The following is a 26,622-nucleotide window of genomic DNA, read 5'->3' on the forward strand; positions in this document are numbered from 1 at the left end:
TTTCCTCCTTTTTTAATGAGAACAATTCTTGATCCAGAGAATACTACAAAAATACAGTTAAAAGAAGAACAATGACAAAAAGACATGGTTTCAGTGAGATTTTATTGTATCATAATAATAACCCACTAATCTCAGGTATGTCAGTATGCCTATAAACGAGCATTATAAACATTGGTAGCAGTGGAAGTATAGTACCAAGAATGCATTTGGATAACAATGTAATTCTTATGATATACACAGGAAAAAAAGAGAAATACAAAGATTACATAAAACACAAACCAGTTTATCACTTAATGTTTTAAGTAAAAAGACCTGTGATATGATCAATAGTGTATATAGATTACCACACAAACATTTTGTATATACTGTTACAAAGTATATATATCTGTATATACTGTAGTTGCTCTTTTTTGTTTTGCTTTCCAGAAATGGTAATATCAATTTGTTTCCCTTTTAAGTAAAACATAAAAATAAAAAGAATAACATGAAAAATATCACCTGTGCCTGTGGGCATATTTTACACAATGGTAGAGGTAATAACACTGATATAAAAAGAACTGAACGAGCCTGTATGAAAGTAAAAAAAAATTACCTTCACAGTTACCTGTCAGCTTTATCAACAGAGAGATCACAACCACTGTTGTTGTATTCAGAGGGGAAGAACACAAGGCTAGAAAAGACCATAATTTAAAGAGAACCAGCGGTTCTTTTAGCGTATTCTCTGTTCCTATTATAATACCATCACTGTGATGGACTGAAACAAACATTATTTATTGCAGCCTTTACATGCAGCTCCGCCTCATCAGACAACACAGCAGAGCAAAAACTATTAAGGGGAAATCAAACGGAGCAGAGAGAAAGTAAAAAGTGACCAATTTAATTTTAAAAACAAATTTAGTCCTTGGTATGTATCCAAAAACCTTTTACGTCTTCTGTCTCCATCCGTCAGTCAATCGTTTAGGCACTGTCAAGTGCAAAGCTCCTCCAACACCTTAGTATTGCTTTTATCCAATCATAGCATCGTCCTCCATTTCACATCGCATCGTTTCAACCCCGTCCCCGCGTCCATTGGCCTCCTCTACGAGTTGAGGTGCTGCACTTGAATAGCAGATGTCGCCACAGTGAGACAGAGGTCCTTGTGGGCGGCGAGGTCCGCCATGCTGACAGGTTTGTACTGGATGTCGCCGGCGGCCACTGTCTTATACTGGTGCAGGTCAAAAGGGCAGGCGATTTGCTCCGCAGTCGGGTACGAGCTCTGGTTCTGCCCCTGCTGCTGCCCCCCTCCTCCGCGACCACCTCCTCCTCCTCCTCCTCCACCTCCTCCAGACTGAGCCGCCGCCGCCGCAGCGGCGGCCTGTGCAAGCTGCGCCTGCACCTGGGCCCGTTGGTTTTGGGTCCTCTGCGCCGTGCGCTGTGCTGCAGCCACGACAGATGCTGTCAGTGCGTCTGGGTTGTGTTTCTCCATGTGTTTCACCAGATAGGTCTCCTGCGGGGGGGACCAAAGGTACAGGACATCGACAGTTCAGTGTTTCGTCTGACTTAAAAACTTTTGTTATTCAATGATTCGTAAGGACACACCATGAGGCCATCTTTCCACCATGGTTAATGCTTTCAACCATAGTTAATGCTTAATGTCATTTTATTAATGACATCGTTTGGGTGTTATGACCCTCTCATTTGGGTGTTATGACCCATTGTTAAAAATGTGCACCTGTACTCTAGTGGCTAAAGTTTATGAGGATCACTGAACTCACCGAAGTGTAGGTGCGGTTGCAGAGGCCGCAGGAGAAGAGCTTGGCGTGTTTGACCGTGTGTGTGGACAGGTGCACCTCCAGGCTGGCTGCGTCTGTATATCCCCTGTTACAGTTGGAGCACTTGTATGGCTTGTCCTTGTTATGTTGCCGCCGGTGGGACTGGAAGAGAGAGAGAGAGAGCGGGTTGTAAAATAATCACTGAAAGTTTTGTTAGGTCTCAAATATGTTTCCAAGACATTAAATGACAAATTGTGCAAAAGCACGCACATGTAAACAATCAATACGTTCGTGCTAAAGATTAAAAAAAAACGATATTCTTACAAGAATAGTAAAGCCCATACACTAGAAAACCATAGACATATTAATACAGCTACCAGATGTGACATTATTTTGTTTTGTAATAACCATTGTCAGTTTGTGTGTATGTTCCTATGTCATTACATGAACAGTTACATGTTCTGTATGTTTATATATAGAGTTACAATACTTGGTGACATAAGTGGTTATAATTAATAATAGGGTCTGTGAATTACTGTAGTTCCCTTTTCAGAAACACACAACATGTGTTTCCGGTTCAAATCAGCTGCTGAGCCAATCAAATGTAGCCATGAGAAACTGACCCAGAACAGCACACAGGAACAACACCTTATGGACAAGGCACAGAGCGTATTTTGCAAAATAAATGAATAACTGATTACCTGCAGGTTGGAGAGTTGTGTAAATGATTTCTCACATCCTGGATGGACACATTTGTAAGGTCGGTCTCCCGTATGAATCCTGAACACACACAAGACAGGTTTGGATTAATGTTTTTGTTCCATTGATTCCAATTGAATACATTCTTTTCTCAACCTCTAACTCACTCCCACCACTACATGCCAAACCATGAGTGGTCTATGTGATATGCAGGCGTACATTCTATGCCCACTGCAATATTGATATTTATTCAACCATGTATGAGCCAGTGCACACACACACACACACACACACACACACACACACACACACACACACACACACACACACACGCGCACACCTATCCCCTGTACTTCTCAGCAATTACCTCACCCGTGCTGTGGAAGATGAGAAAGCTGAAGCCTTGAAGAGTCACTTACCTGTTGTGCTGTTGAAGGTGACTGAGCTGTCTGAAGTTCTTCTGACAGTACGAGCAGGTGTAGGGTTTCACCCCTGTGTGGATGCGCACGTGCTGCGCCAGGTAGCTGGAGTTGGCAAATGACTTGGTGCAGTGGGGACACTTGTGAGGTTTGGACTCTGTGTGGTTGCTTTTTGGTGAAAGATTGAAAGGGAGGGAACTGTTAATAACTGGCAAAATACTAGTAGTGAGTGACATCCTTTGTTTGAAATGCACTGTTTAATGAAAGCGAATCTCAAAGTGCTACAAGGCAACAATGACAGAAGACGATTAACTACAAGACAAATGCAATTATGAACAACTAAATAAAATATGTTATAGATAAAACACAAACAGCGGTAAAAGCAGGGGTTAGCAAATGCAGCCCTGAAAGACATGCTGCAAAAGTTGTTTTGCTGTGCTCTATTGCAATTTATTGAGGCGGTTTTACATGTACTGCAACATCTGTCCAAGCCTGTCAGGAATGGAGGTCATTCCAGGGAAAGAAAGCTCATTAAAATACAAAACATGTACAGCATGCACTTACATTCTAGTGCTCTGTACAGTCTGATTTGTACCTGATAAAAGCTTTCGGTTGTGTCAGCAAGGACTCTTTCCGTCAACAATCACAGCATAACAAAGGGGACAATATTTGCATATATAGGTTGCACTGAATGAATCGTAAACTGTACATTTTGTTCCCTTGTCATTAAGTATTTTTGCTGTGGTCATAAACGGTCAACATGTTGATGTAAGATGCAAAACAAGCTCAAGAAAATAATTTGGCTCCCTGAATAGTGGAGACTAACAGAGATTATAATAACTGCAGTCATTTGTAATATTTCTACATGTTTTTCCCTGGTAGATGAAACTGATTTAAAGATAATTATTAGGGGCAACAAGTTACTCTGAATATAAACAAATATTAAATACTATCTCCAGTAATAATCATAAGGTATGTGAAGCATAAACAAAATACAAACAAGAAGATTAGCAGTAGGGATAATGAGCGGAAACAGAGAGGGGAAGAAAAAAAAACATTTTCATAATTTCATTTCCATTCTGAGGATGCTCGGCTGTCATTCAATGAAGAGCGGGGGTAATGATGCAAAGCGACACACAGAGCGAGGTTGAATGGAAAAGCAAAACTGCATCCAAGTCTGCCTATGATACGGAACATTAATATGCATTCCCAAATGTGTTTGTTTGTATTCAGTATTTGCATGTTGGAAGCAGAAAAAGCAGCAGATTTAGAGGAAATGACAGAACATGCAAAAAATCAAACAGCAGCACATCAGGGCATACAAAGAAAGGGAAGTGTACGACGACAATAACAAAACAAGCATGCATCATTGCAAACAAGTGGATACACTGAGAAAGAAAAGGGTAGAAATTCACATTGTACCAATCGATATCTCAGAACTCCATGCATTTTAAATGACTGTTCTGATTACCTTGTAAATTATGCAACGCCTTTTTTAAAAGGGGTGTACGTCTAACTCAAAGGGTGCAATCTGAATTTAAATCTGAAACAATTTCTCTCAAAAAGGTCACTAGTGGATCAAAAGACTCAGAGCATAGAGCACACAATATTAATATGCATCCATTTAAGCACACACGCGTGCACACACACGCAGCCATCTGGACTAATAGGACATATATTTAGGTTCTACTGTGACTGAAATAAATCGAGTAACTCTAAATAACGGTTATCGATAGCACAGTACCTACTCGGGTTGCCACGTCTCTACCTACATTTTTAACCATTCCATACCTATGGAAACTAGGAAAAAAGCGATACCGTTCTGGCGAGTTCCAGCAGGGCCAAGCAGGTTTTGACGAGGCCAGACGTTTAACACAGTGAGCCCACCAAAAAGGCATCGCTCACACGCTTTTGTTGTGCACAGGTTTTTGGGTGACTGTCCTCGCTAAACCCGGCCACAGCGGGATGTCTGATCAATGCATTCGATTTTAATGAGACTGCACGTCTCTGCGCTTATGCTTGTGCACATGGTGGGTTTCCAGTGTAACACAGCTGACTATTGATTTGCCTGAGAATCCTCAACAGTGAAGCACCAATCACAGACAAACATATCGAACCGACAAACTTGCAAGTTGTGAAATACAGAATATTAGAGCCTGTCGTCTTTCCTTTTTGTATATTAAAATCTATTGCACTCAGAAGTAATGTAGCACAGTGTAGTAGAGAATGTAGACTACAATAGATTTTCTCTCATTTAGGGAGTCAGGTTTAGTGAGTTCAGGTAGCCTGTCCTGTTTATCACAAAGCTAGTTCCGGTATTTGTTATTATTGCAATTAATATTATTATTTAAACCTTGATATTGTTATCAATAAAGGGAACATTTTCGTGCATTTACTTCATTCTCAATCTGCTATGAGACCTATAGCAAAATGCATTCAACTATTACAAACCATTTAACTAGATGTTATAAAGGAGAAATTTATCTTAGCAACTGCATGGCCTATTTCTTCTTGCCATAATGTTTTTGATGGGCGGTATAGCTTAATCGACTTATGTATCAGACTGCCAGTGTTTTCTTACCTTTTGCGCGGCGTGCGGGCGAGTCCATCGTGCACGATGGTGCGCGGATAGCCTACGACACGTCTGCACACCATTCGCCTTTCGCGGACACAAAAAAACGCATGTTAATCCGAGCTACCGTCCCCGAGTTACCAGCAGCTTTGTTTACACAGTAAGCAAACGCAAACAGGATCAGGAATCCGAAAATCGGTTATGTCCCGCCTCCAGAAATGCATTTTCGTATCTGGTTCCGGCCCAGACCGGAAGCACTTTTTTAGGGTACTTAACCCATTCTCTGCCCAAAAAAAACAACAAATAACACTCTGTTTAAATCCTTCTCCACCAGGCCCGATAAACCCGAGAATGTAATAAGCTTTAATTTTATAAAAAATGTATCGCAGCAGAATTAAAATAGGCCGGAACTAAACCTCCGCGAACGGTTTCAACACGGACCCATTATGGGACGGACCTATTAACATGGAGGTGGAAACCGGAAGCAGGTTTGGTCCGTCCTCTATTGGGGCCGTTTGTTTTCTGTTTATACAACACGGCTTGTAGATAGAGAACGGATGGACGGATTTTCACCAGGTTTGTTTTGTTTTGAAGCTGTACACGCACGATGCATAGTCTGTGTCCGATCGCGCACGATGGAAGCTCTAGCGCCAACGTTAAAAGGTAAGAGAAGACAAGCAGTGAAAGACAAAGTGATTTTCTCGGGTTTATCGGGGGGTCGCGATCAATGAGTTAAGAACCTTGGATTGTTTTTCTTATTTTGTATTGTTTCTAAAATGGAAATGGCCTCTTAGCAGTGTTTACACAAAGGACGTCATGGGGGGGGGGGGTCGCTTGAAATAAATCTCCTCTGGAGGGAGGGGGAAGCAGCAGCCTGTATAGTCAGACTACAGTGGAAACACAAATGAAAAGTGGGAAGAGCAGAGCTGGGCTAAGATGGGTAAAAACGAGGCTAGTTGATACTACATATCGAAAAGTGTCGATATAAGTCAATGTAATGCCTACAATGTTAAACGCAGGGCATTATAGGAGCATAGGGAGTATAATATAATCGAGTGGACATGGGGAGGACAAGGGGTACTTTGAGTTCACTGCATAATTAACTCTCCTTTGGAACATATTGAACTTTTCCTGTGTATAATCAAGATAACCCACTGCTAAACGAGTGTTTTGAAGGTGAATCTTGTTACTAATCATTCGCAATCATGTTATAAAAACAATAATACACTGAATGTCATGATAGGTTGTGATCACGACACAGCTACCACCAGCCCAAACATATGGTTATATCTCAAGGCTTGGTGAATGGTGAACCGTACCATAATCTGCAGCATCATACCAGAGCAGCTAATGGAGATATGGCTCGGTCACCCTACAGTACGGGACAGGGAGAATGGTGTGTGTGTATGTGTGCGTGTGTGTGTGTAGCGGGGTAGGGAGGGTCGTTTGGTCTGCAGTACCGTGTGTGCTGCTGTAAGTGACTGAGCTGCCTGAATGATTTCTGGCAGTAGGAGCAGGTGTAGGGCTTGGCCCCGCTGTGGATGCGGATGTGCTGCGCCAGGTAGCTGGAGTTGGCGAAAGACTTGGCGCAGTGAGGACACTTGTGAGGCTTGGCCTCTGTGTGCGACTTGGAGTGGATCTGCATGTCTGATTTACTGAAGAAGGTCGCCGCACACATCCGGCACCTACAGGGACGGAGAGACACAGACACACAGACATACGGACAGGAGTAGGAGGACAAAGGAAGGAAGGAAGGAAGGAAGGAAGGAAGGAAGGAAGGAAGGAAGGAACAAGGACAGACGTAAGAAAGGAAGAAGAATATGGAGAAGTCGAGGAAACAGGGAGGGAGATGAGAGAGAAGAGAAGAGACAGGAATAGTAAAAAGAGAAAATGAAAATAAAGATGAAGATTGTTGGAAGGAGGTGATGAAATGATAACCCACAGAGAGGGACGAGACAGACAATGAAATGCAGTAAACCAATGAAAAGAATGAACCAAAACACAGGTGTGAAATGAAAGTAAGGGTAAGAAATAACAACATAAAAAAACATGAAAAAGGCGAGTTAACACATGGGAGAGGCGAGGGTGTCAGTGAAGCAGCTACTGCAACAGCAAGAGAAAAATAGAGACAGACAAAGAGATCCTAAGACTAAAAGGCCATGCAATACGGAAAGGAACAGGAGAAAGGACAGCAGAAGAGTAGGTAATGATACGTGTGTGTGTGTGTGTGTGTGTGTGTGTGTGTGTGTGTGTGTGTGTGTGTGTGTGTGTGTGTGTGTGAGTGTGTGTGTGTGTGTGTGTGTGTGTGTGTGTGTGTGTCCAGTGTGTAGACTGCAGCAGCAGAGAGAGGCAACTGAACAGCAACAGAGAGCGCTCACATTGTGCCCCAACAGCCTGGTCTATAAATCTAAAAGCAGGCGTTTTAACGCCCCTCACCTACAAAGCAGCAGTGTTCCGGCCACAGCATGCAGTGAAGCGCATGCATGTGTGAGTTGGTGGGACATCCAGTTATGGCCAGTGCATCTACAGAAGCCTTGGCTTCACTAAGCCGACATAAGACAGGACAGGGGGCTACACAGGTGTGCTCGCATTTCACTGCTAGGACAGGACATGGTAATACAGCGTGGTGATGCAGACAAGGGCTTTCGGTCCATACCTGTATGTCTTAGTGCCGCCTTCCTTAACCACGTGGTGGTCTTCGTCTTCGTTTGACAGGTCATATGGATCGCCGCCATGATGCTGCAAAGACGCAACATGTTACAAGGCGATTCTTTTTATATTAAGCAAAAGTTGGGACTGTGGACCTAACTCACTATCTACAGTATATCCCACATTTAGACATTTCTCTTCTGATTCTGTTCTGTTCTTACCTGGCCCCCGGCGGACAGGTGAGCCAGTATTAACGTTTCATTTCCTGGTGAGAGGGGGTGTCCTGGTATCCTAGGAACCAACGCAGTCACCTTCTTCTTCCTGCCTCGCTTGGACGGTGTCGGCATGACAACCACATGGGACGTCCCGTTGCCATCTTTTTTGTCTAACGGGAGAACAACAACATGGTTACAGGAGAGAATGCATCCCCAAAAACTATTGTATATTTGTATAAGGTTTCACCAAATTCCCACTGTGCAATGTATCTGGATTGGGCCCGTTTCTTGCACTGAAAAATTATTGATTCAAGGACCACATATTACCCAAGCCCCTAGAATACCTGGTTTAAATTAAGTACATTTCCCCTTTCTCTTATGCAACTCATTGAAGCCTCTGATTTGGAAATTGCAGTAGATCATATTGCATTCGGGTGACCCTGTAGCTCCACCATCAGGCCAACGTTTAAAGTTTAAATTAGTAAAATAAACAATGTATTCCCTAACCCTCCCCTATAGACATTCCTGCGCCCAAGATGCAGAAAACTATTAATAGACCCCTTTCATGGTGGTCATTTTTACAGGTATACACAGCTGAAGGTATGTTGTGATGTGTGGATGCATGGACGACTCCAGTACATTTAACGTCAGGCTGCCACACAGAAACACCTGCAGTAAATGAAACACAACCCCAATGAATGTTATTACCTTCAGTTTACCTGCAAATGGCCTCTGTGAAAATGATCTTGTGCCACCAATAGGTCAAACTATCAAATAACATACAAGACATACAAGTTTAAGTTCCTTTCCTTTGTAGAAACACTGTCTGTGTCAAGTACTTCAGGAAACCTATCCAGGCTCACAGGTGGACCCTGACGAAGGCTTTGTCAGCTAAAACGCATTTGGTAGCCAACACTGAGCTTTTCTAATCTTTCCCAGCCATAAATAAATAAAGGCTTTTAAATGTTTTCACCTGATCAGTTAAGTAGAGCTACAGTACATCTCTCTTTCATTTGATTTCCTACAATGACGTTTTGGGTATGCTAATTAGTCAGACAGAGCCACTGGTAAAAAAAAAAGAAAGAAAATCGGTGAAAATCGGCGATTTCAATGGCCGCTTTCAATATGTTTTGGCCATTATCTCGGGAACGCAAGGTCCAATCTGCTCAGTTTAAAGCTTGTTGGATGCGTGACTTCAGGGACATTAAGCTGGTGGGCCAGTCAAAATTGTGCCGCAGGCCGGAGTTTGAGTATGCCATGGTCAGCACCCATTGGCAGTGCTCAGTTTACACTCAAATGATCATTGGGGTTTCAATATTACATTTAGTGCAAATTAAACAAAAATTGATTGTTGCCCAAAACAGTCTGGACACTGAGCGATAACAAGATAAGCAGGGTTACTGTGTGTGCAGATTTATGGGTTGCAAAAACAAGTGGTCTAAAGGCCTGATAATATTGTCAATCTTGACAAGACTACATATTGTTGGTAAATAAAAATGTTGTGATGATTCTCCTATCCTCGAAAAGTCAGAAGCATCAGGAAAAATATGTTAACCCAGCAAAACAGCCACTAACCCCTCAAACCCACCACAGGTTTTGAAACAATTGAAGCTTCAGCCAAGAGAGATGTCATTTAACTAATTTCCCGAGTTTCCCTGAGTTATTCCTGTACTCTGACGCCGCCACGCCCGAGTTTCCCGAGTTATGGGCCGCTTTGGACCTCCTTCTATCTACTAGGCATGATCGCGATCGCAAAATTGCATGTTTGACCCCCATGCCAACCCCATCTTTCAAACATGCAGCCATGTTTGTTTACATTTGAAGAAAACATAATGGCTGCTATCTCATGAATGCTTGAACGGATTTCCAAGCGGATTTTTTTTGTTTGAAAGCTGTGCACTCACGTGGTGCATGATCTATACATGGGCATGCATGATCCGTGCACTATGAATTACATGGAAGTCTATGGAGACTTGTGGCATCCAGGGACTTTGGCAGCCATTTTTAAAATGCAGCGAATGAGATTGGATCCCCATTACTACTCTGGTCCCCTACAAAGGCAGAGTGCAGTAACTACGTTTTCGGACACACCGACTTATTCCTGTCGCCCAAAGGTCAAATTAGCTTTCATGATATTGGGGGATGAACAATTACTTCAAGAAGAGATATACAATCAGTGTAATATCACTTATATGTCTATATCTCATTTGGCTGATCAGCTGTAACACTTTTAAACCCATTTTCAGTGAAATTCTTGTACGTAGTTACTGCACTCTGCCTTTGTATGATGCTGGTATTGGATTTTTTAAAGGGGAAGACCACCCATTTTCAATATTGAACTATGTCATTAATATACCCTAGAGGAGTTGTGTGGAAATAAAAAAAAAGTTCCCCCCCTTCTGTGTTGCCTAGAACTGGAGGATTGATTTTGGGGTTTGTATTGCAAATCACAACTTGATGACATCACACATTGTACTTTACAATACACACCCCAAAATCAATCCTCCAGTTCTAGGGCAACACAGAAGGGCCGGGAACTTTTTATTTATTTCCACACAACTCCTCTAAGGTATATTAATGACACAGTTCAATATTGAAAATGGGTGGTCTTCCCCTTTAAGGAGATTCCACCAATAATGTTAATCATTCATCATGTGTGTTACCTGCATTAGGAGCATGGAGTGCAGAGACAATCATGGTAGTGGTAGGATGGCCGGAAACAAAAGACTGAGAGGAGGTGGGAGAGACCAGCGTTCCCTGAGGTGTTGTGATGACCAGACCAGCTACACAGAGACACAGACACAATGAAACATGATAAACTCGTCTCTCTTTCCAGCTGCCATCAACACAGTTCCTGTCAAATTAATAACAAATTCTCCAGATGGAGAATGCGCACATCTCACACAACAATGTTTCAGTGAGCCCAACACACATCTGAAGGAGAGAACAAAACTAACAATCCTAATGACATAATGACTCACTTGCTGCCTTGGTAAACTTGGCTGTGTAAGAATGCCGGTTCTTGAAAATGTGATTTATCAAACATAAGCTTGGAAGTAACACGCACAACAATTTCAATGCTAGTTACTAAACTGTATCTACACAATAATTACTATACTATAATCTATATACTACCTATACTCTATACTACTATACTTTGTTATAGACCACACAATATGTCCATATATGGGCATTCCAAGCTATGGGCTTAATACTGATGACATCAGGGATCTCCATATATGGGCATACAAGGGACAAGGACGGAATGTGATGTCACAATGTGATGTCACACCAATGTGATGTCATAGGTCAGCTATAGACATATATGGAGATCTCCATATTTGGGCATGCAACAGGCATACAAGGGACATGGACAGAATGTGATGTCACAATGTGATGTCAGCAGCTATAGACATTGAGGCGTTACTCACTCACGGACGGACGGACAAGATGTGACGTTTTCATCATTAACTGCGACCTACGGTCGCAATAAGTATAGTCTTCACTGTCTACTAATACTGTGCGTCTGCGGAAATCTAAGTGGCGAGAACCTCTGCCAACAAACCTACACCCACTGCTTGGAAAACAACTCATACCACCTTCCCAGGTCCAAGCAGTTCCAAACTGAACAGAGCTGCCTTGGATCCTTAATAAGTTCACCACCTAATATTTTTATCACTTTTTTGATACCCACCACGGAATTGACCTCTTGTCCTGTCAGTATGAGAGATGTATGATACTATAACAGATCCACAGACGGCGTTATCTAAATAACTTCTATACATGTGAACGCCGGCCACGTGAATCATATATCACGTTGTGTCTCCAACACACTCCACCCAAGCTCACCTGCCGTCATGATGCCGGTGGAGGGGACAGGGACCACTGTGATGTTCTGGGTGCTGTGCGGTGGGTGGTGGTGTCCCCCGGCCTGGCCCCCACCCTCCTGCTTGGTGCCGGGGATGGTGAGCACAGCTGTCGGGTAGTGGGAGGCGGAGTAGTGTTGGGTGGTTGGGGTCTTCTCCTGCTGCTCTTTCATCTTGTTGAGGAACATGGCATTCTCAATCTGTCAGCGGTGGAGTGGAGAGGGGTGAACACATCCACAAACAGTGCACAGTCAAAATCTAGAGTGTTCATTTAACTCAGAAGGTGTAAAAAAACAGACCCTTAAAGCCAGGTCCATTTTTAGTGTGTTACGCACAGGTATCGAGGCATTAGATATGTTTTGCACTGACTGCAGGGTTTTTGCAGGAGTTTAGAATTCTAATTCATGTATTTCAAGCAACTTCAAGGTCTATATGCAATAGACTTTCTGACGACACAAATTTTAAGCTGATTTAAGCACCTTTCTGGCCTTCAAAATAATGGTGAATTTAAACTTTTTGAAGTACACTTTTATTGAAGTACACTAAGACGGGATGGCACCAGTGTTCTTGGGGCCATCCATATGGGAACGATGCAAGTTGATCCATTTATATCGGGTATGTGACTTAACACTCCGCATTACACGAAGGCAACAGTTTGGGTTGTCCAATCTAGGAAGCCAATGCATACAATCTCACTCACACACACACACACACACACACACACACACACACACACACACACACACACACACACACACACACACACACACACACACACACACACACACACACACACACACACACACAGTTGTTGTGAGTCTTTCTCAGACACGTGGGGCTGACATATTCAGATATTCAATTCATGGTTTTTCAGTTCTCTGAAAACATTGGTCTGTCCAAATTTCCATTCGGCACCGCACACCTTGGGGTCATAAAGGTGGGCTTGGTTCTGCAGCAGTGGCAAACTGGGGGTCCACTCTACAGGGGTGTCTGGTCGCCTCAATTCTACCGACTCTACCGAGGTTCTACCGAGGTTCTACCGAGGTTCAACTTTTCATCGACGGGTTCCGACAGCCCTATCGATGGCAAGCGTCTCTTGCCGACAGGCTCCCGATGGCTCCCTGTCGGTGGCAGGCGCTTTTCGGCGGCAAATCATGGCCAAATCTGTGCAGTTAAAAACTGCCTTATGAGACACACGCGAATTCTGAGACCATTCGGTTGGAAAAATTCAGCAATAATGTAAAGCAACAATTTATAGAATCTTGCTCAGTCACTAATTATCCAACAATAAACTCAAAAGTCAGCATTTTAATTAAATCAACTTCTTCACATAAACCAATCACAGTGAAGATGTTTGAAGACCAGTCTTACCTGTCCTTGAACAGTGGGAACAGGAGACCAGAAGTAGGAGGAATTAAAGTGGGATTCATCCATCATTTCTTCAAAAGGACAGAAAGAACATGTAATTACTCCATCTAATTACATTTATCTGAACACATTTGAAGATTCAACATTTATGTCTTTATTGTTACATCCCATTATACAAGTAGGCTATAAAGGCAGTAAAATGATTGGGTTTCAACCCCTAGAGCCTACACATAACAGCAACATAACAGAATAGCAACAATAACATAAGTTGAAAGCAGTACAATAAATTTGAGTCGAACATTTAAATGTCCTAATGGATTTGTGGCAATCCTACTAAACAAGTAAGCTACCTAGGAGGCTAACACTAATGTATAAGATTGACCTTTCAGTTTGTATATGGCTAGTTAATTAAAACAATAATAGCCATACAAAGTCAATTAACCATTTTACCTGTCAGAAGACCAATCTACACAACCGTATAGGCATTAGGCCTATAATCCAACCACAGCGGTTACATTTTCTGTCGATTGGCATGCAATTTATTTGCCAATTGTTAATTTGAGTGGCAATTTTGGCAAATGATTCATTTGAGTTTTGTTCTAAGGCTATTACAATTTACAACTGACCCGGGAAGAAAATATTTTAGACGTCTGCAGGGTGTGCAATGAACAACAACACGCATGTCAATGGGTGTTTTGTCCTAGACATTTTGTTTATTAAACAACAACAACAATGCTGTCATTCTCTGCTAAATAGCCTATCTCTTAAAATCATGATCACATATTTGAGGCGATCACCTCCCGTTATTGCAAATGCAAGCCATATGGAATGGATTTTATGAATCGGACCACCATATCGGTGGGTGCTTGATCAGATCGACACACTCTGCAAACAATAAACCCTTTATTTATTATTGCTTAACCTACACAGATTGTGTAGCAGAAGCAGAACGTCAAACAGCCACGGTAACCGTGCAGTAAAAAACGACACAAAAACAACCACACTTGTATTTTCTTTTTAGCAGCAGTGAGACTCCATTTCGGAGCCCTCCTCGCATTATGCTAACATACAGCCAAAATATACCAGGCCAGACTTTGTAATTAACAGACACACACACGCACACACACACATGGCCTAGAGAGACAGAGAGAAGTGTCCTGCTAAGCGCAATGCTGCGTGCCTGGGAAAAAATAACAAGCAAAGAAGAAGAGAGAGAGAGAGAGAAAAAAAAAAAAAAAAAAAGCAAGGATAGAAAAAACCAAAGAGAAGAGGAGAAAAAAACCAAAAGCCTCATCTCGCAGACTTCCGGCTGTCTGGAGACACGGGCGTAGAGCGGCTACTGGACGCAAAGCGGCGCAAACATTTAGCACAAAAACCTAACCGCCGTGCAAACACCAAACTGCTGCTATTTACCGGTGATAACGGCTCCAACGGTCTCACCTCCCGGAAGTCCCACGGCCCCGGGACAGTTTGGAAAACTCTTTGCCCAAATCTGTCCACTTCTAGTGGGGGGGATCGACGAGTTTTTTCTTTTTTTTTTCTCCCCCTTGTATTTTTTTTTCTATTTTTTTTCTCCTCGGTGGCTCGAGCTGCTGTCTGCTAATGCACTGAGGTCGTCACACAAAGGAATGTGCGAGGGTGACGTCACTTCCGCCCGAGTGAGGCCAATTCATTTTAGAAGGAAATTTATAAATGAACACTATTATAGTGTTCCTTATTGACTTAAACTTGGAATGTTGTGTTCAAATGGCTAAAATGTGGGGGAGAACCACCCATTTTCAACGTTGAACTATCTGTGTCATTAATATACCTTTGAGTTGTTGAGTTGTGGAATTTTAAATAAGAAAAAAAAAGTCCCCCCACTTCTGTGTTAAAAAAATTGTCATTGAAGGATTGATTGTGGGGTTTGGCTTGCAAAGTAGTACAGTGATTGATTGATTGATTGATTGATTGATTGATTGATTGATTGAAGACTTTATTAGAAGTTTGCATAGGAAAAGGTACAGTTTCATGACGGTACAGTTCACTGGTACAAGGTCTACTTAAAGGAGATCCATGAAAAGACTAAGCTTATTTCCACTGGAAACCATTGAAGTATCTCATATAACATTGAATGACAGACAAATAGAACACAGTACTATGCAGTAGATATGTAAAGAAAAAGAAAAAAGAAAACAGTAAGTCTAAACAAACAGTATATACAAAGAAGGGGCAGGGGAGGGTTGGGCTAGGTTAGTTTTTTTTTACCAGTTGCGAACGGCTGCTGCCTGTAAGTGGTTTTTCAGGGCAATTTTAAAGGATGCTAGTGATCCACACTCCTTTATGACCTTCGGTAAGGCTTTCCACATTTTGGTGGTATAGCAGAAAAAAAGAGTTTGACCCTTTGTTGGTGATGACAACATCACGGTGTGCTTTGCAAGCCAAACCCCACAATCAATCTTTGTGGAGACTTTTTTCTTATTTCCACATAACAACTCAAAGGTAGGCTATATATAATGACATAGTTCAATGTTGAAAATGGGTGGTTCTCCCCTTTAAACTATGTTTTGTAGGCCTAATAATAATAATAATCAAAATCTACATCAAAATCTACAAAGTAACTAGTAACTAAAGCTGCCAGATGTACTGGAGTAAAAGTATATTTGCTTCTGAGATGTAGACCAAGTACAAATACATAATTGAACTTAATTAAAAGTACTTAGTTACTTTACACCACTGTCTGTCCTACACTTTAGTGTTCCTTATTTTGCAGCTCCAGAGTCCAGTGGTCCTATCCTAGTTGCTTTTCAGTTTTGTATTTATTTCTTGTCTTGTCTCTACACTGTTATACCTGGCTGCATCCATGGAAAATCATTCCTTTTTGTTTGACCCTCCCCTATGTATGTGTTGCACGAGTTACTTACTATATATGCGAAGAATAAAACATGCACATTATAAAATGACTGTTGTTATTATTATTACATAATCATAAAATATAAATAGTGCAGTCCCTCAACGGTCCACACGATGTCGCTGTAAGGACAATCTACTAATCAACATCAACATCCGGCGACAGCGACACGTCTGTCTCTCTCTCTCTCTCTCTCTCTCTCTCTCTCTCTCTCTCTCTCTCTCAGTGTCGACGGACAGCTGAAACGTAAACACATGTATTTATTTATTATTTATTTATCTCTCTGAACTTTCCTCAAAGAGGAATGCTGTGGTGCTGCACTGATAGGCAACAGCAACAGGCTAGATTAGGACACAGTTTTTCCACACTGATAGGCAATAGTTAGATTAGAACACAGTAATTCACATTCCTTTTAGTTTACATCTTTGTAGTTACAGGTTTCAGCTCAGATGGGGGAGGTGAGGAAGCTGCAAAAGAAACTGAGACAGATTGAGAATCTGGAGATCAAAATCACTCTCAGCCCAGAGGAAAGACTTAAGGTACTGAAGACTTCCTCATCTACTTTGTGGTTCTGTGTAAATCCTCGATAGATTTCCCCAGCTTGTAGTACAATTATACACTGATTTATAACTCCAGTCTGTCTGCTTCACAACAACAACACACGAGTGAAACTGGAGTCAGGATTTATCACAGCAGGGTAGCGACAATCAACCCTAGCCTCAACCCATCCTTTGTCCCCTGCCTTGCAGTATACATAGATACTGCATATTCTGTGATTGATTGATTGATAGATAGATTGTATATACCGTACTTTATTAGTAGTTCACTTCGCATAGGAAAAGCACAGGACAGTAAAGTTCAGATAGACTACTACTACCCGGCAAGAAAGCACCATGGCTTGTTTACATTGGGTTCCTCCTATATGGCTTGTTTCCATTGGGTTCCTTTGTACTCAATTCATTGAGAAAGTAGGCCTGCTTGTGTTGCCCGGGGTTTGGGGGTTGTATTTTTTAACACAAACTGACACAGCCATACAGTAGGTATAGGCTATTACTTAGGTATTACATTGTATTTGTACTGTGTTGTAAGGCATATTAGTAAAACAAGGCAAGCCGAGGCCTAGTATTTGGTTTAATGAAGAGCACAATTATGCATTAAAAAGTTGAGAAGCAGGTTTCTGTGAAAATGTAACCAACAGCTATGATGTAACACAAACAGAAGGATATGTGATTAACATGAATTAATAATAACAGCTGCTGCTGCATACATAATTTTGACAGCTCTCCAGCTCTCCAGAGTTCAAAAACCCATTTTCACCAGACAGTTCACCAGACAAAAGAAACCAAAAAGAAACAAGACACATTCTTAATTAACCAGAAAATCAGTGTTTCCACATTATTGAGAATACTTCTTTTACTAGATGTTAAAGCTGACAATTAGCAGTACATAGACGACAGACAGACCGACCTTTATTGATTCTGCTGGTGAAATTCAAGCAGTTGTTGTGAGACACAATAAGCAGGTAGTAATGCACAGAGGTTAGGAATGAAGTAGGCCTACCAGAAACCAGGAGATTTTGGTCTTTCACAAGTTCAAAATCTTCAAAAATCTTTAGAAAATAGCAGATCTACATGCTCACAATGCGTTGCATTGTGATTGAGCTTGTAGATCTGCTATTTACAAATGGCCCAATTTGCCCAAATATTATATGGCTGATTGGTTTGTGTGTTTTGTAATATTAATCCAAATCTACAAAGTAACTAGTAACTAAAGTTTTCAAATAATTATTGTGGAGTAAAAATACTATATTTGCCTTTGAGATGTAGTGGAGTAGAAGTAAAAGTATTGACAATGGGAATACAAAAACTATTATTAGCATAATACTAAAGTAAAAATATGTACTTAAGTACAGTATTTGAGTACATTTACTTTACACCACTGGTATAAATTAAATGTCCACCAATAGTATATTAACAGTACTGTACTGACTATTGTAACTGTATTCAAAGTGCACTAACGTTATATCAACTGTATTAACAGTGGTATTAACACGTATAAATATAATCAAAGTGTACATACCCTGTATACTCAGTGTGGGTGAATACGAACAGTCAATCCACAGTGGATAGTGAGACACTATTTGTGATTGTTAATGAGCTGCAGTTCTTTGGTGAGAAAATGTAATCAACAGCCTTACCATGCTTACATTACTCAGTCACTGACTGTGCATCTTAATCACATCACAGATTTGGTTGTACTCTGGTTTGTTATTTTGGGAGTGCTGAACTTATTTCCACTCAATGGCTTTTCTATTCTGCTTAAGCCCTAGAGACTCACATAGAGTCTTGAATTAACATTCAACATTAGTTTTCTGCTCTTCATTCCATCAATCATTCATTCATTCATTCATTCATTCATTCATTCATTCATTCAATCTTTAAATCATACATTCAATCTATCATTCACAGACTCAATTCATAACACATACACAGTAACTCTGCATCAAAAAGCTGCTTGGCATAATGAGTGCATATTACAAGTTACAACCCAATGAATAAAGCAAGATTATGTTGGTCATGCATATGGAGGTAGTGAAGTAATTGCCTTATATCATGTTCACCTCTGAAGTTAATGAATAAAGTGAACCAAGCATGTCACGCTTGTAAACAGATAGCGGGCTCTTTGCCTTGGTGTGCACAGACCGTGTCGTTCAATCGATGCTCAGTTGCAACTTGTCAACTAATGAATGAAGCAAACCTCAATATGTTTCTCATGCATATGAACAAGCAAATGTGGAGTCAGCCGACCAGCCATATCAGCCGACCAATCACTGTCCTGTTCTCCTCCTTAGATCTCAAGGAAGGCGGAGCTCCGTTCCAGATTGGCTGGACTGGTGCTGCAGCTTTCTGGCCCACAGCAAACTCCTGGGATTGTGGAAGAAGAAGGAAATCAGGAGAAGATGAAAAGACAAGTGTAAGTAGGCAGGGATGAGCGATGCAGGAGGGAGATGGTCACAGAAACGAGGGGATAGGTGTGGGCACGGGACAGATGGCGAGCGGCGTAATTCTTCAAAAGCATTAACATTCCCTTTGATGGCTTTGATCTGATATTTTTCTTTTTTTCCCATTTTTTTTCTGGAGGTCAAATCATGTCATGCTTAAAACAAATGTTCCAGGGTTTTGTACCATATCATGGAGCCCTCACCTAGGGCTTCCAGCCCCGGTACATCTGACAACCTTTGGGGCCCTCCTGGGTGCAGATCTCAGCGTGAACACAAAGTCATCTGAACCCATCTGATATGGTCGAAACTAGTGGTATAATAACCATGGTCATAATCTTTCACATGCACAGAATTTCTACCCGTGTTTTGCTCTTTAGGGCCTAAAATGTTCTGCCTCACTGTCGGGTTGCGTATACCTTTCGATAATATAATTATCGAACGGGAGCAAGGGAGGGAGAGATAATATTCATAATATACTATAACATAATTCACATTTTTATTTTACCTCTACAACGTCATGAACAAGGGACCACAACTATAGCAACTATTGAATGAAAATACACTGTTGGAATACCAGTGTTTGTCTTGGCGGTATTTTTAAGCCTTCATTTGATAGTTACAGTGGAGAGAGACAGGAAAAGCGGAGAGAGTAGGGGAATGACATGCAGCAAATGGTACGGCTGCCGGCCAAAAGTCAACCAGGGATTAGTTGATGAGGGCATTTTCTGCACATGTGGTACACTATATGCCCTAAAAACACTTAGATCGCCCTGGTATGCCAGTATTTTTTCTTTTCTTTTTAGATATTCTTTGGGCCTTTTTCTGCCTTTATTGATAGTCTGAGTGGAGATGGACTAAAAACAGGGAGAGAGAGACATGCAGCAACAGGACACAAACCCACAATGCGCTGTCAGGCTACTTTAGAGCCAAAGTGCCTGGACCACCGAAGTGGTTCTCTCAATCTGTCTCAGTCCTTACAACATGCCTACTGGTTGGTTAGTACTTGGGTTCTGTGTTGGAGGGCCCTTCAAAATATTCCACTCTACAGTTCTGCATGCTGTCACGGAGGTACCATTTGCATATTGATCATTCCGTTTGACATTTCTTTTTTCCTCTTCCCTGTTCTGCCTGAGCACAGGGAAGACAGCTCTAGGGCCATTCCATCACAGATGCCTCCAGCCTCGAAGATCCCTAAGGGGGAACCAAGCGCCCAGGTTGTGCGGCCAACGTTGGCTGGCTCACAGACACACGCAGGAGCAGAGGAGGGAGGAGAGATCCAGGTGGGATTAGAGGGCGGGAGATCAGAGACAGGCAGAAGGCGAGATACAGAGGGAGCAGCCAAATCGTCAACCCACTGTCCAGATTTGTCAGAGGGCAGTCCTGCCCTGCCTGCCAGCCCCGCACAACCCAGGACGGAAACACAGCAACTTGAGCGAGAAGGTGGGCTAATTGGCATGGAAAGGGTATTTAGTAACTACTAATTTACCGAATGTCTGTCCACCGTCTGCCGTCTGACCGTCTGTCTGCATGCTGACATCACTGATACTAAACAGTGTCGCCACCATGGTAACAATGCCCAACTGACATCAACAAAGCCCAACTGACATCACTCAGTGACATCACTGAGTGACTTCACTACAGTGCCCAAATTTGGAGATGACGTCACAGACTGGCCTGGACACGGATCTGGGCATAAAAGAGTGGTGACTATTCTGCCCAACGGGCACCGGTCTGGTCTATACTATCATTTACGGTGTCTTTGGCATAACTCGGACAGCGTCCGACCGCCCAGTTTCGCACTCATGTAACTAGACTAACAGAGCCACAAATATTTGTATCATTTGTGTAATAATAATAATAAGGGTAATAATAATATGGGTAATAATAATATCACTATTATCGGCTATTTGCATTACTGTAGTCCCAGTTTTGCGAAAGTGGCATCTCTGTTTCCAGTTCATTTCCCCATAGCTTTGTTTGATTTGGCTTGGCAGCAGGTTTGAACACCTTGTGTTGTGTTTCCAGCTACATGGAAACATATGTTCATATGGGGTTGTGTAAACATGCCTCTATTACTACCCCTAATTAGTACCATATTACTACTGTTATTATTATTATATACTACTACTAATGATAATTATAGTAACAGATGGCTGTTGATGGTCTGTGTGGATAGATTTGTGAGGTTTCTCAAAAATACCAAGGGTAAAAACAACACGGAATCAAGGTGACGAGCAAAAACACCCAGAAAGTAAATGATCAAAGGATAAACTGCAGTGACAGAAGGGTAGCGTAGGTAACAAGAAATAACAGTGTAGTTGTGTTCCCTTCGTGATTGTCCTGAGGTGGTTCTGACGACCTTACCAATCTGACCTTCAAGCTGTGTCTGGCTCCCTGAGGACACAACTCGTGCTGCTGTGAGTGTTCTTCCTCTGAGCCATATTAGCTCACGGCTCCCCGGCGACATCGTCATCCATATCGAGGAGCACTGGGGTTGTTTTATCTTCAGTTTTAAGCTAAGATCATTGGTTTTAAAACGTTTTGTGCCCAAGCACATCAAAGGGTAAATCGAAAATCTCAAGGCACACCTGGATTCTTATCCATGCAAAATTGCCTCGTAATATGTAACACTATTGACAGCAATCGTTGTTTTCAGCTTCATTGTAGGTGTCACGAAGCAAGCGTGTTGTGCACCTACAAAGCGGAAGGTGTGTACGAGAAGACCAATCTGGGGACAAAACGATAACAGGGAAAAAACAAACTTCAAATGCAAAAAAGGTTTGATCCTAGACCTTGATTAGATTATCTCACAGAGCAAATGAGGAAAAAGAGAGACATATCTATTGGCTATTCAACCTACAGTGGACCAATCGGGTCACACCACAATGTGACATCACTCATATAAATGTTAGATAATAGCATAATGGCAACAGAAAGGCAAAACAACACATCAAGGAAAAGCAGTAATATAAGGCTCAACTAATAGGTGCAGGTGTATGAAATACATGATGTATTTTAAATGACAGATTTGAGCATAATAATGATATGCCCAAAACAGTTTTTTTCTGAATTTGGAAATGAGTGTGCACAAGCACTGATATAGTAAATTAAAAGATAATTCATAACTTTCTGTATACTTGTATAAACTGTATGCTATTCAATGTATTGCAGTAGGCCTGTCACAATTATTACATAATCGTCTAATCGCAAATATTTGACATAATTACAGTTATTTTGTCATATTCGTCATATTCGTTTCCATGTTGAAAAATGTTGATATATTTTCAATCATTTTCAAAAATAGTGGAAATAGCAGATCTACAAGCTCACAACGCGTCGCATCAATGTTCTTTTTAAAGTATATAAGTTGTCAAATATGTCAGCAATTTTTTTCTTGTATATTTAGGTTATGCTTATGCATCATATCCGCCATGTGCAGCTTCAAAGCCCACAAGCCAAACAGAAATGTAATTGTCAGTGACAAAAACCCAATTAAATCATTAATCGCAATTATTTGAGTGACAATTAACCCATTTAGGCCTAGAATTGTTGAATGCTTTAACCAGTGAAAAATAGCAGATATACAAGCTCACAGTGCGGCACCGAGTGCCGCGCTGTGAGCTTGTAGATCTGCTATTTTTGAAAAAGTCGTAAAAATGTGTGCAAATCTTTGAATATATGTATTTTCAAAGTGAACGTTTGTAACTCAAATTTTGCTTCTGGGGGTGGTCCCTGGAACTAGATATTTTGAAATGGGGCTCCGTGGCCAAATACATATCAGTTTGGTGGTCCTTCACATGAAAAGGTTTGAGAACCACTGACATAGTAGTCTCTCAAGAACAGACCAACTGAGCTCCATTCAAGTGAAAAGGACGAGATTGCTGACATAGAAACATAGGTTTTTCAAAAAACCTTAGAAGGATTCAAAAGACACTTATAGAATCGGGTCAAAATTCTAATTGTCACAATTTTTCAAAAATAGCAGATCTACAAGCTTGCTGTGAGCTTGTATATCTGCTATTTTTCAATAGTTAAAGCACTAAATAATGATACACAATAATGTGTACCCGTTCCCAAGGCACACCTGGCCATGTCTCACGGCACACCGTCTGCGAACCAAACAATAGTCACTGATGTGTCAATACCACTAACAGCGCAAATTAGTTCTCATTCACGTCGTCCTCCTCTCTCTCTCTCTCTCTCTCTCTCTCTCTCTCTCTCTCAGACACGTTTGCATCGCTCCAGGCCCTCTGGGAAAAGGCCCGGTTCCGCCTCAGACTCCTCCATGGTCACAGCGACATCGTCACCTGCGTCGTTGCCATTGACAACCTGGTGGTCTCCGGGAGGTAAGTCTAGGGGCGCAGGGGGGGGGGGGGGGGGGGGGGATGAAGACAGATCTTCAGAATGAATAATGCAGATAATTATGTCTGATATCATTGTTGTCGGGTGGAAACCTTGTATGTCCAAGACCGTTCGTTTTGCATTTATTTATCATTTTAAAAATGAAACTAAACTAGTGAAAACGGCCGATCTACAAGCACACAACGCCTCGCACCGCGAGGATCTACAAGCACACAACGCCTCGCACCGCGAGGCGTTGTGTGCTTGTAGATCTGCTGTTTTCACTACTTTTGTGCGACCACCTTGTATGATGAAGCAGGGCTTTACTTTGCGAAAGAACGCACACGTTTGAAACTTGGAGATACGAGGTTTGACAACGACAATATGCTGTGTGTGTGTGTCTCTCTCTTTTTTACCTGTTGGTTTCCCTAAGTGGTGTAAAGTAACTAAGTAGATTTACTTAACTCATTTAGTGCCACCCTAGTCACCACTAGAGGGCGCCCATGTGGCCATAGAAAATCCCATAGAGATATGCTGGTATATGCAGAAGCCCTGCAGCCATGACTTGCCTGAACACTTTCCTTTGTGCATGTACAGGAAGAGGATGAAGTTAGCTTGAAGTTAGCTATTGGCTACCAAGCATTTTAGAAGCCTTATTTTCGTCAACTTAGCCATGATTAAACCTTGCACACCTCATGCATGGGAAAAAAACAGAGAAGAATGAGCTCTAAAAAATCCAATGCAATCCTGGATTGCATTGGAGTGGATTTGTGCAGTTTGTTCACAGCTTTCAAACAAAAAAATCAGATTGGAAATCCGTTCAGGCATTCTTGAGATAATCGCCATTATGTTTTACATGTTATGTAAACAAACATGGCTGCCCTGTATGTTAGATGGGGTTGTATGGGGGTGGAACATGCAAAATCGCGATTGAAATCATGTTCACTAGATTTGATGGGGTCCAAAAAAAAATTTTCAAAAAAAAAAATTTCATTTTTTTTTTTTTTTTTTTTTAATATCCCGAACTAGTTCGGGATAGGCACTCTGGGATGCGATAATATATCCCGAACTAATTCGGGATAGGCACTCAATGAGTTAAGTACCATTTTGTGGTATTTGTACTTTACTTGAGTATTTCCAGTTTTCAGTACTTTTACTTCTACTCCACTACATCTCGGATCCAAATATAGTACTTTTACTCCACTACATTTATTTGAAAACTAGTTACTAGTTACATTGCAGGTATAAATTATAATATTATAAAACAAACATTAACCCCTTTAGCCCTATTTTATCCATATTTGAAAATAGCCGATGCGATGCGTTGTGAGCTTGTAGATTTTTCACATTTTCAAACATTTTGTTCTTTTACTTTTGGTACTTTAAGCACTTTTTGATGCCAATACTTTCTTACTTTTACTCAAGTACATTTAGAATTTCAGACTTTTACTTGTCTGATTACAGCTACATTGCCGTATCGATACTTTTACTTAAGTAAAGAATGTGAGTACTTTTTCCACAACTGTCGGTTTCCTTTATCTCACTTCTTTCCTCATTCTATCGCCCCTAGCCCCTACTCTCTCTTTTTGCTCCATCTCTCTATCTCTCCCTTTCTCCTTTTATTCCTCTCTCTCTATCCCCATCTCTCTCCATCTGTCTCTTCCCCTCCCGCTCGCTCTCTCTCTCTCCATCCCTCCCTGCCTGACAAGTAAATTCCTCCTACACTGATAACTCTGCTGAGGTCTAGTGGTTCAGGTTGAATGCATTTAACCTTGCTCTCTCTCTCTCTCTCTCTCTCTCTCTCTCTCTCTCTCTCTCTCTCTCTCTCTCTCTCCTCTCTCTCTGTCCCGCCTACCCTCTGTGAGGTCCCCTCACACCATCTATCCAATAAAGTGATTATACCTTTTGCCCGAAACACATGGCACAATTTCAGGCTCTGCGTGGTAAAATTACGTGGGCCGTACTTGTCCATTTGTGCATTATTCACAGTTAAATTAACACTCAGGCTTTTGCTATGTACAGACTCTCAATTTGAACATGAACGTGAAGTGATAACACAAAGCCTACATTAATAATTCATCACAGAGGTCTCTGTATAAAGACAAGTAGTGCAAATTTGCTTTCAGTGTTTAAGAATACGATAATGGGTAATCTCCTTCTGGCTTTTTTGTCCTACAGATGAATAATAACAGGTGCTTCACCTCTCTCTCTCTCTCTCTGTGTGTGTGTGTGTGTGTGTGTGTGTGTGTGTGTGTGTGTGTGTGTGTGTGTGTGTGTGTGTGTGTGTGTGTGTGTGTCTGTCTGTCTCTCTCTTTCTCCCTCTTTCTCTCTCTCTCTGTCTGTCTTTGTCTCTCTCCCTGTCCAGTCGAGATACAACGGTGAAAGTGTGGCATGTCCCCACGGCGACGGAGCAGAGGAACCTGGGAGGTCACAGCGGGGGGGTCACCTGTTTGTCGGCCCCTCCCCCTGAGTACTGCAGGAGGCTAGGTAATGTAATGCCTGATTTATACTCCTTTGTGTGCCATGTATTGCACTGAAAATACAGTAGCTGATGTATAAGCTCACTGGCTAGTGGCTACATTACAGTACATTACACAACACAACACAACACAACACAAGGGAAGAACGAACACACACACACACGCACATGCGCACGCACGCACACACACACACACACACACACACACACACACACACACACACACACACACACACACACACACACACACACACACACACACACACACACACACAGCGCCGGCGGCACAAGGGGGGCCCACCCACTCGGACCGCCCGTCCCCATCAGTGAAACCGGCAAATAATCGAAAAAACAAAGGTGAAACAATAATTT

General features: G+C 41.8%; 2 protein-coding genes across 6 annotated transcripts in view; one reads left to right on the plus strand and one right to left on the minus strand.

Annotated features, from left to right (window-relative positions):
* Positions 1-129: 129 nt before the first annotated feature.
* Positions 130-15,143, minus strand: LOC308306625 (uncharacterized protein). Of its 5 annotated transcripts, none has more exons than XM_080751665.1 (12): positions 14,980-15,143; positions 13,543-13,610; positions 12,155-12,371; positions 10,969-11,088; positions 8,888-8,974; positions 8,312-8,475; positions 8,098-8,180; positions 6,902-7,126; positions 2,870-3,037; positions 2,453-2,531; positions 1,755-1,913; positions 130-1,486 (listed from the first exon to the last, which is right to left on the minus strand). In XM_080751665.1, exons 2-12 carry the CDS (start codon positions 13,606-13,608, stop codon positions 1,079-1,081), a joined length of 1,776 nt encoding a protein of 591 aa, XP_080607791.1. In that variant the 5' UTR covers positions 13,609-13,610; positions 14,980-15,143; the 3' UTR covers positions 130-1,078. The 5 variants fall into 5 exon arrangements, with proteins under 5 accessions (XP_080607791.1, XP_080607789.1, XP_080607790.1 ...); XM_080751663.1 differs by having other exon boundaries at positions 14,953-15,079; XM_080751664.1 differs by lacking the exon at positions 14,980-15,143 and adding an exon at positions 14,466-14,567.
* LOC308299461 (uncharacterized protein) overlaps positions 15,133-26,622 on the plus strand; it is a 26,748-nt gene continuing 15,258 nt past the window's right edge. Inside the window, exons 1-6 of the mRNA XM_080743238.1 lie at positions 15,133-15,197; positions 16,867-16,968; positions 19,281-19,402; positions 20,569-20,870; positions 23,656-23,776; positions 26,137-26,258. Of these exons, the coding sequence (XP_080599364.1) occupies positions 15,168-15,197; positions 16,867-16,968; positions 19,281-19,402; positions 20,569-20,870; positions 23,656-23,776; positions 26,137-26,258 (799 nt within the window). The 5' untranslated portion in view covers positions 15,133-15,167. The remainder of the gene's footprint in view (positions 15,198-16,866; positions 16,969-19,280; positions 19,403-20,568; positions 20,871-23,655; positions 23,777-26,136; positions 26,259-26,622) is intronic.

Source organism: Nannobrachium achirus (assembly GCF_963921795.1).
Source record: "Nannobrachium achirus genome assembly, chromosome: 2".
Classification (NCBI taxonomy): domain Eukaryota; kingdom Metazoa; phylum Chordata; class Actinopteri; order Myctophiformes; family Myctophidae; genus Nannobrachium; species Nannobrachium achirus.

Excerpts from the sequence above, each read along its gene's own strand:
- LOC308306625 (XM_080751665.1), bottom strand. The coding sequence starts at position 13,608 with ATGATGGATGAATCCCACTTTAATTCCTCCTACTTCTGGTCTCCTGTT. Across the intron at positions 8,975-10,968 it reads ACTCCATGCTCCTAATGCAG|GTGTTTCTGTGTGGCAGCCT; the intron begins GTAACACACATG and ends CATTTACTGCAG. Across the intron at positions 7,127-8,097 it reads GGCGGCACTAAGACATACAG|GTGCCGGATGTGTGCGGCGA; the intron begins GTATGGACCGAA and ends CCGTCCCTGTAG.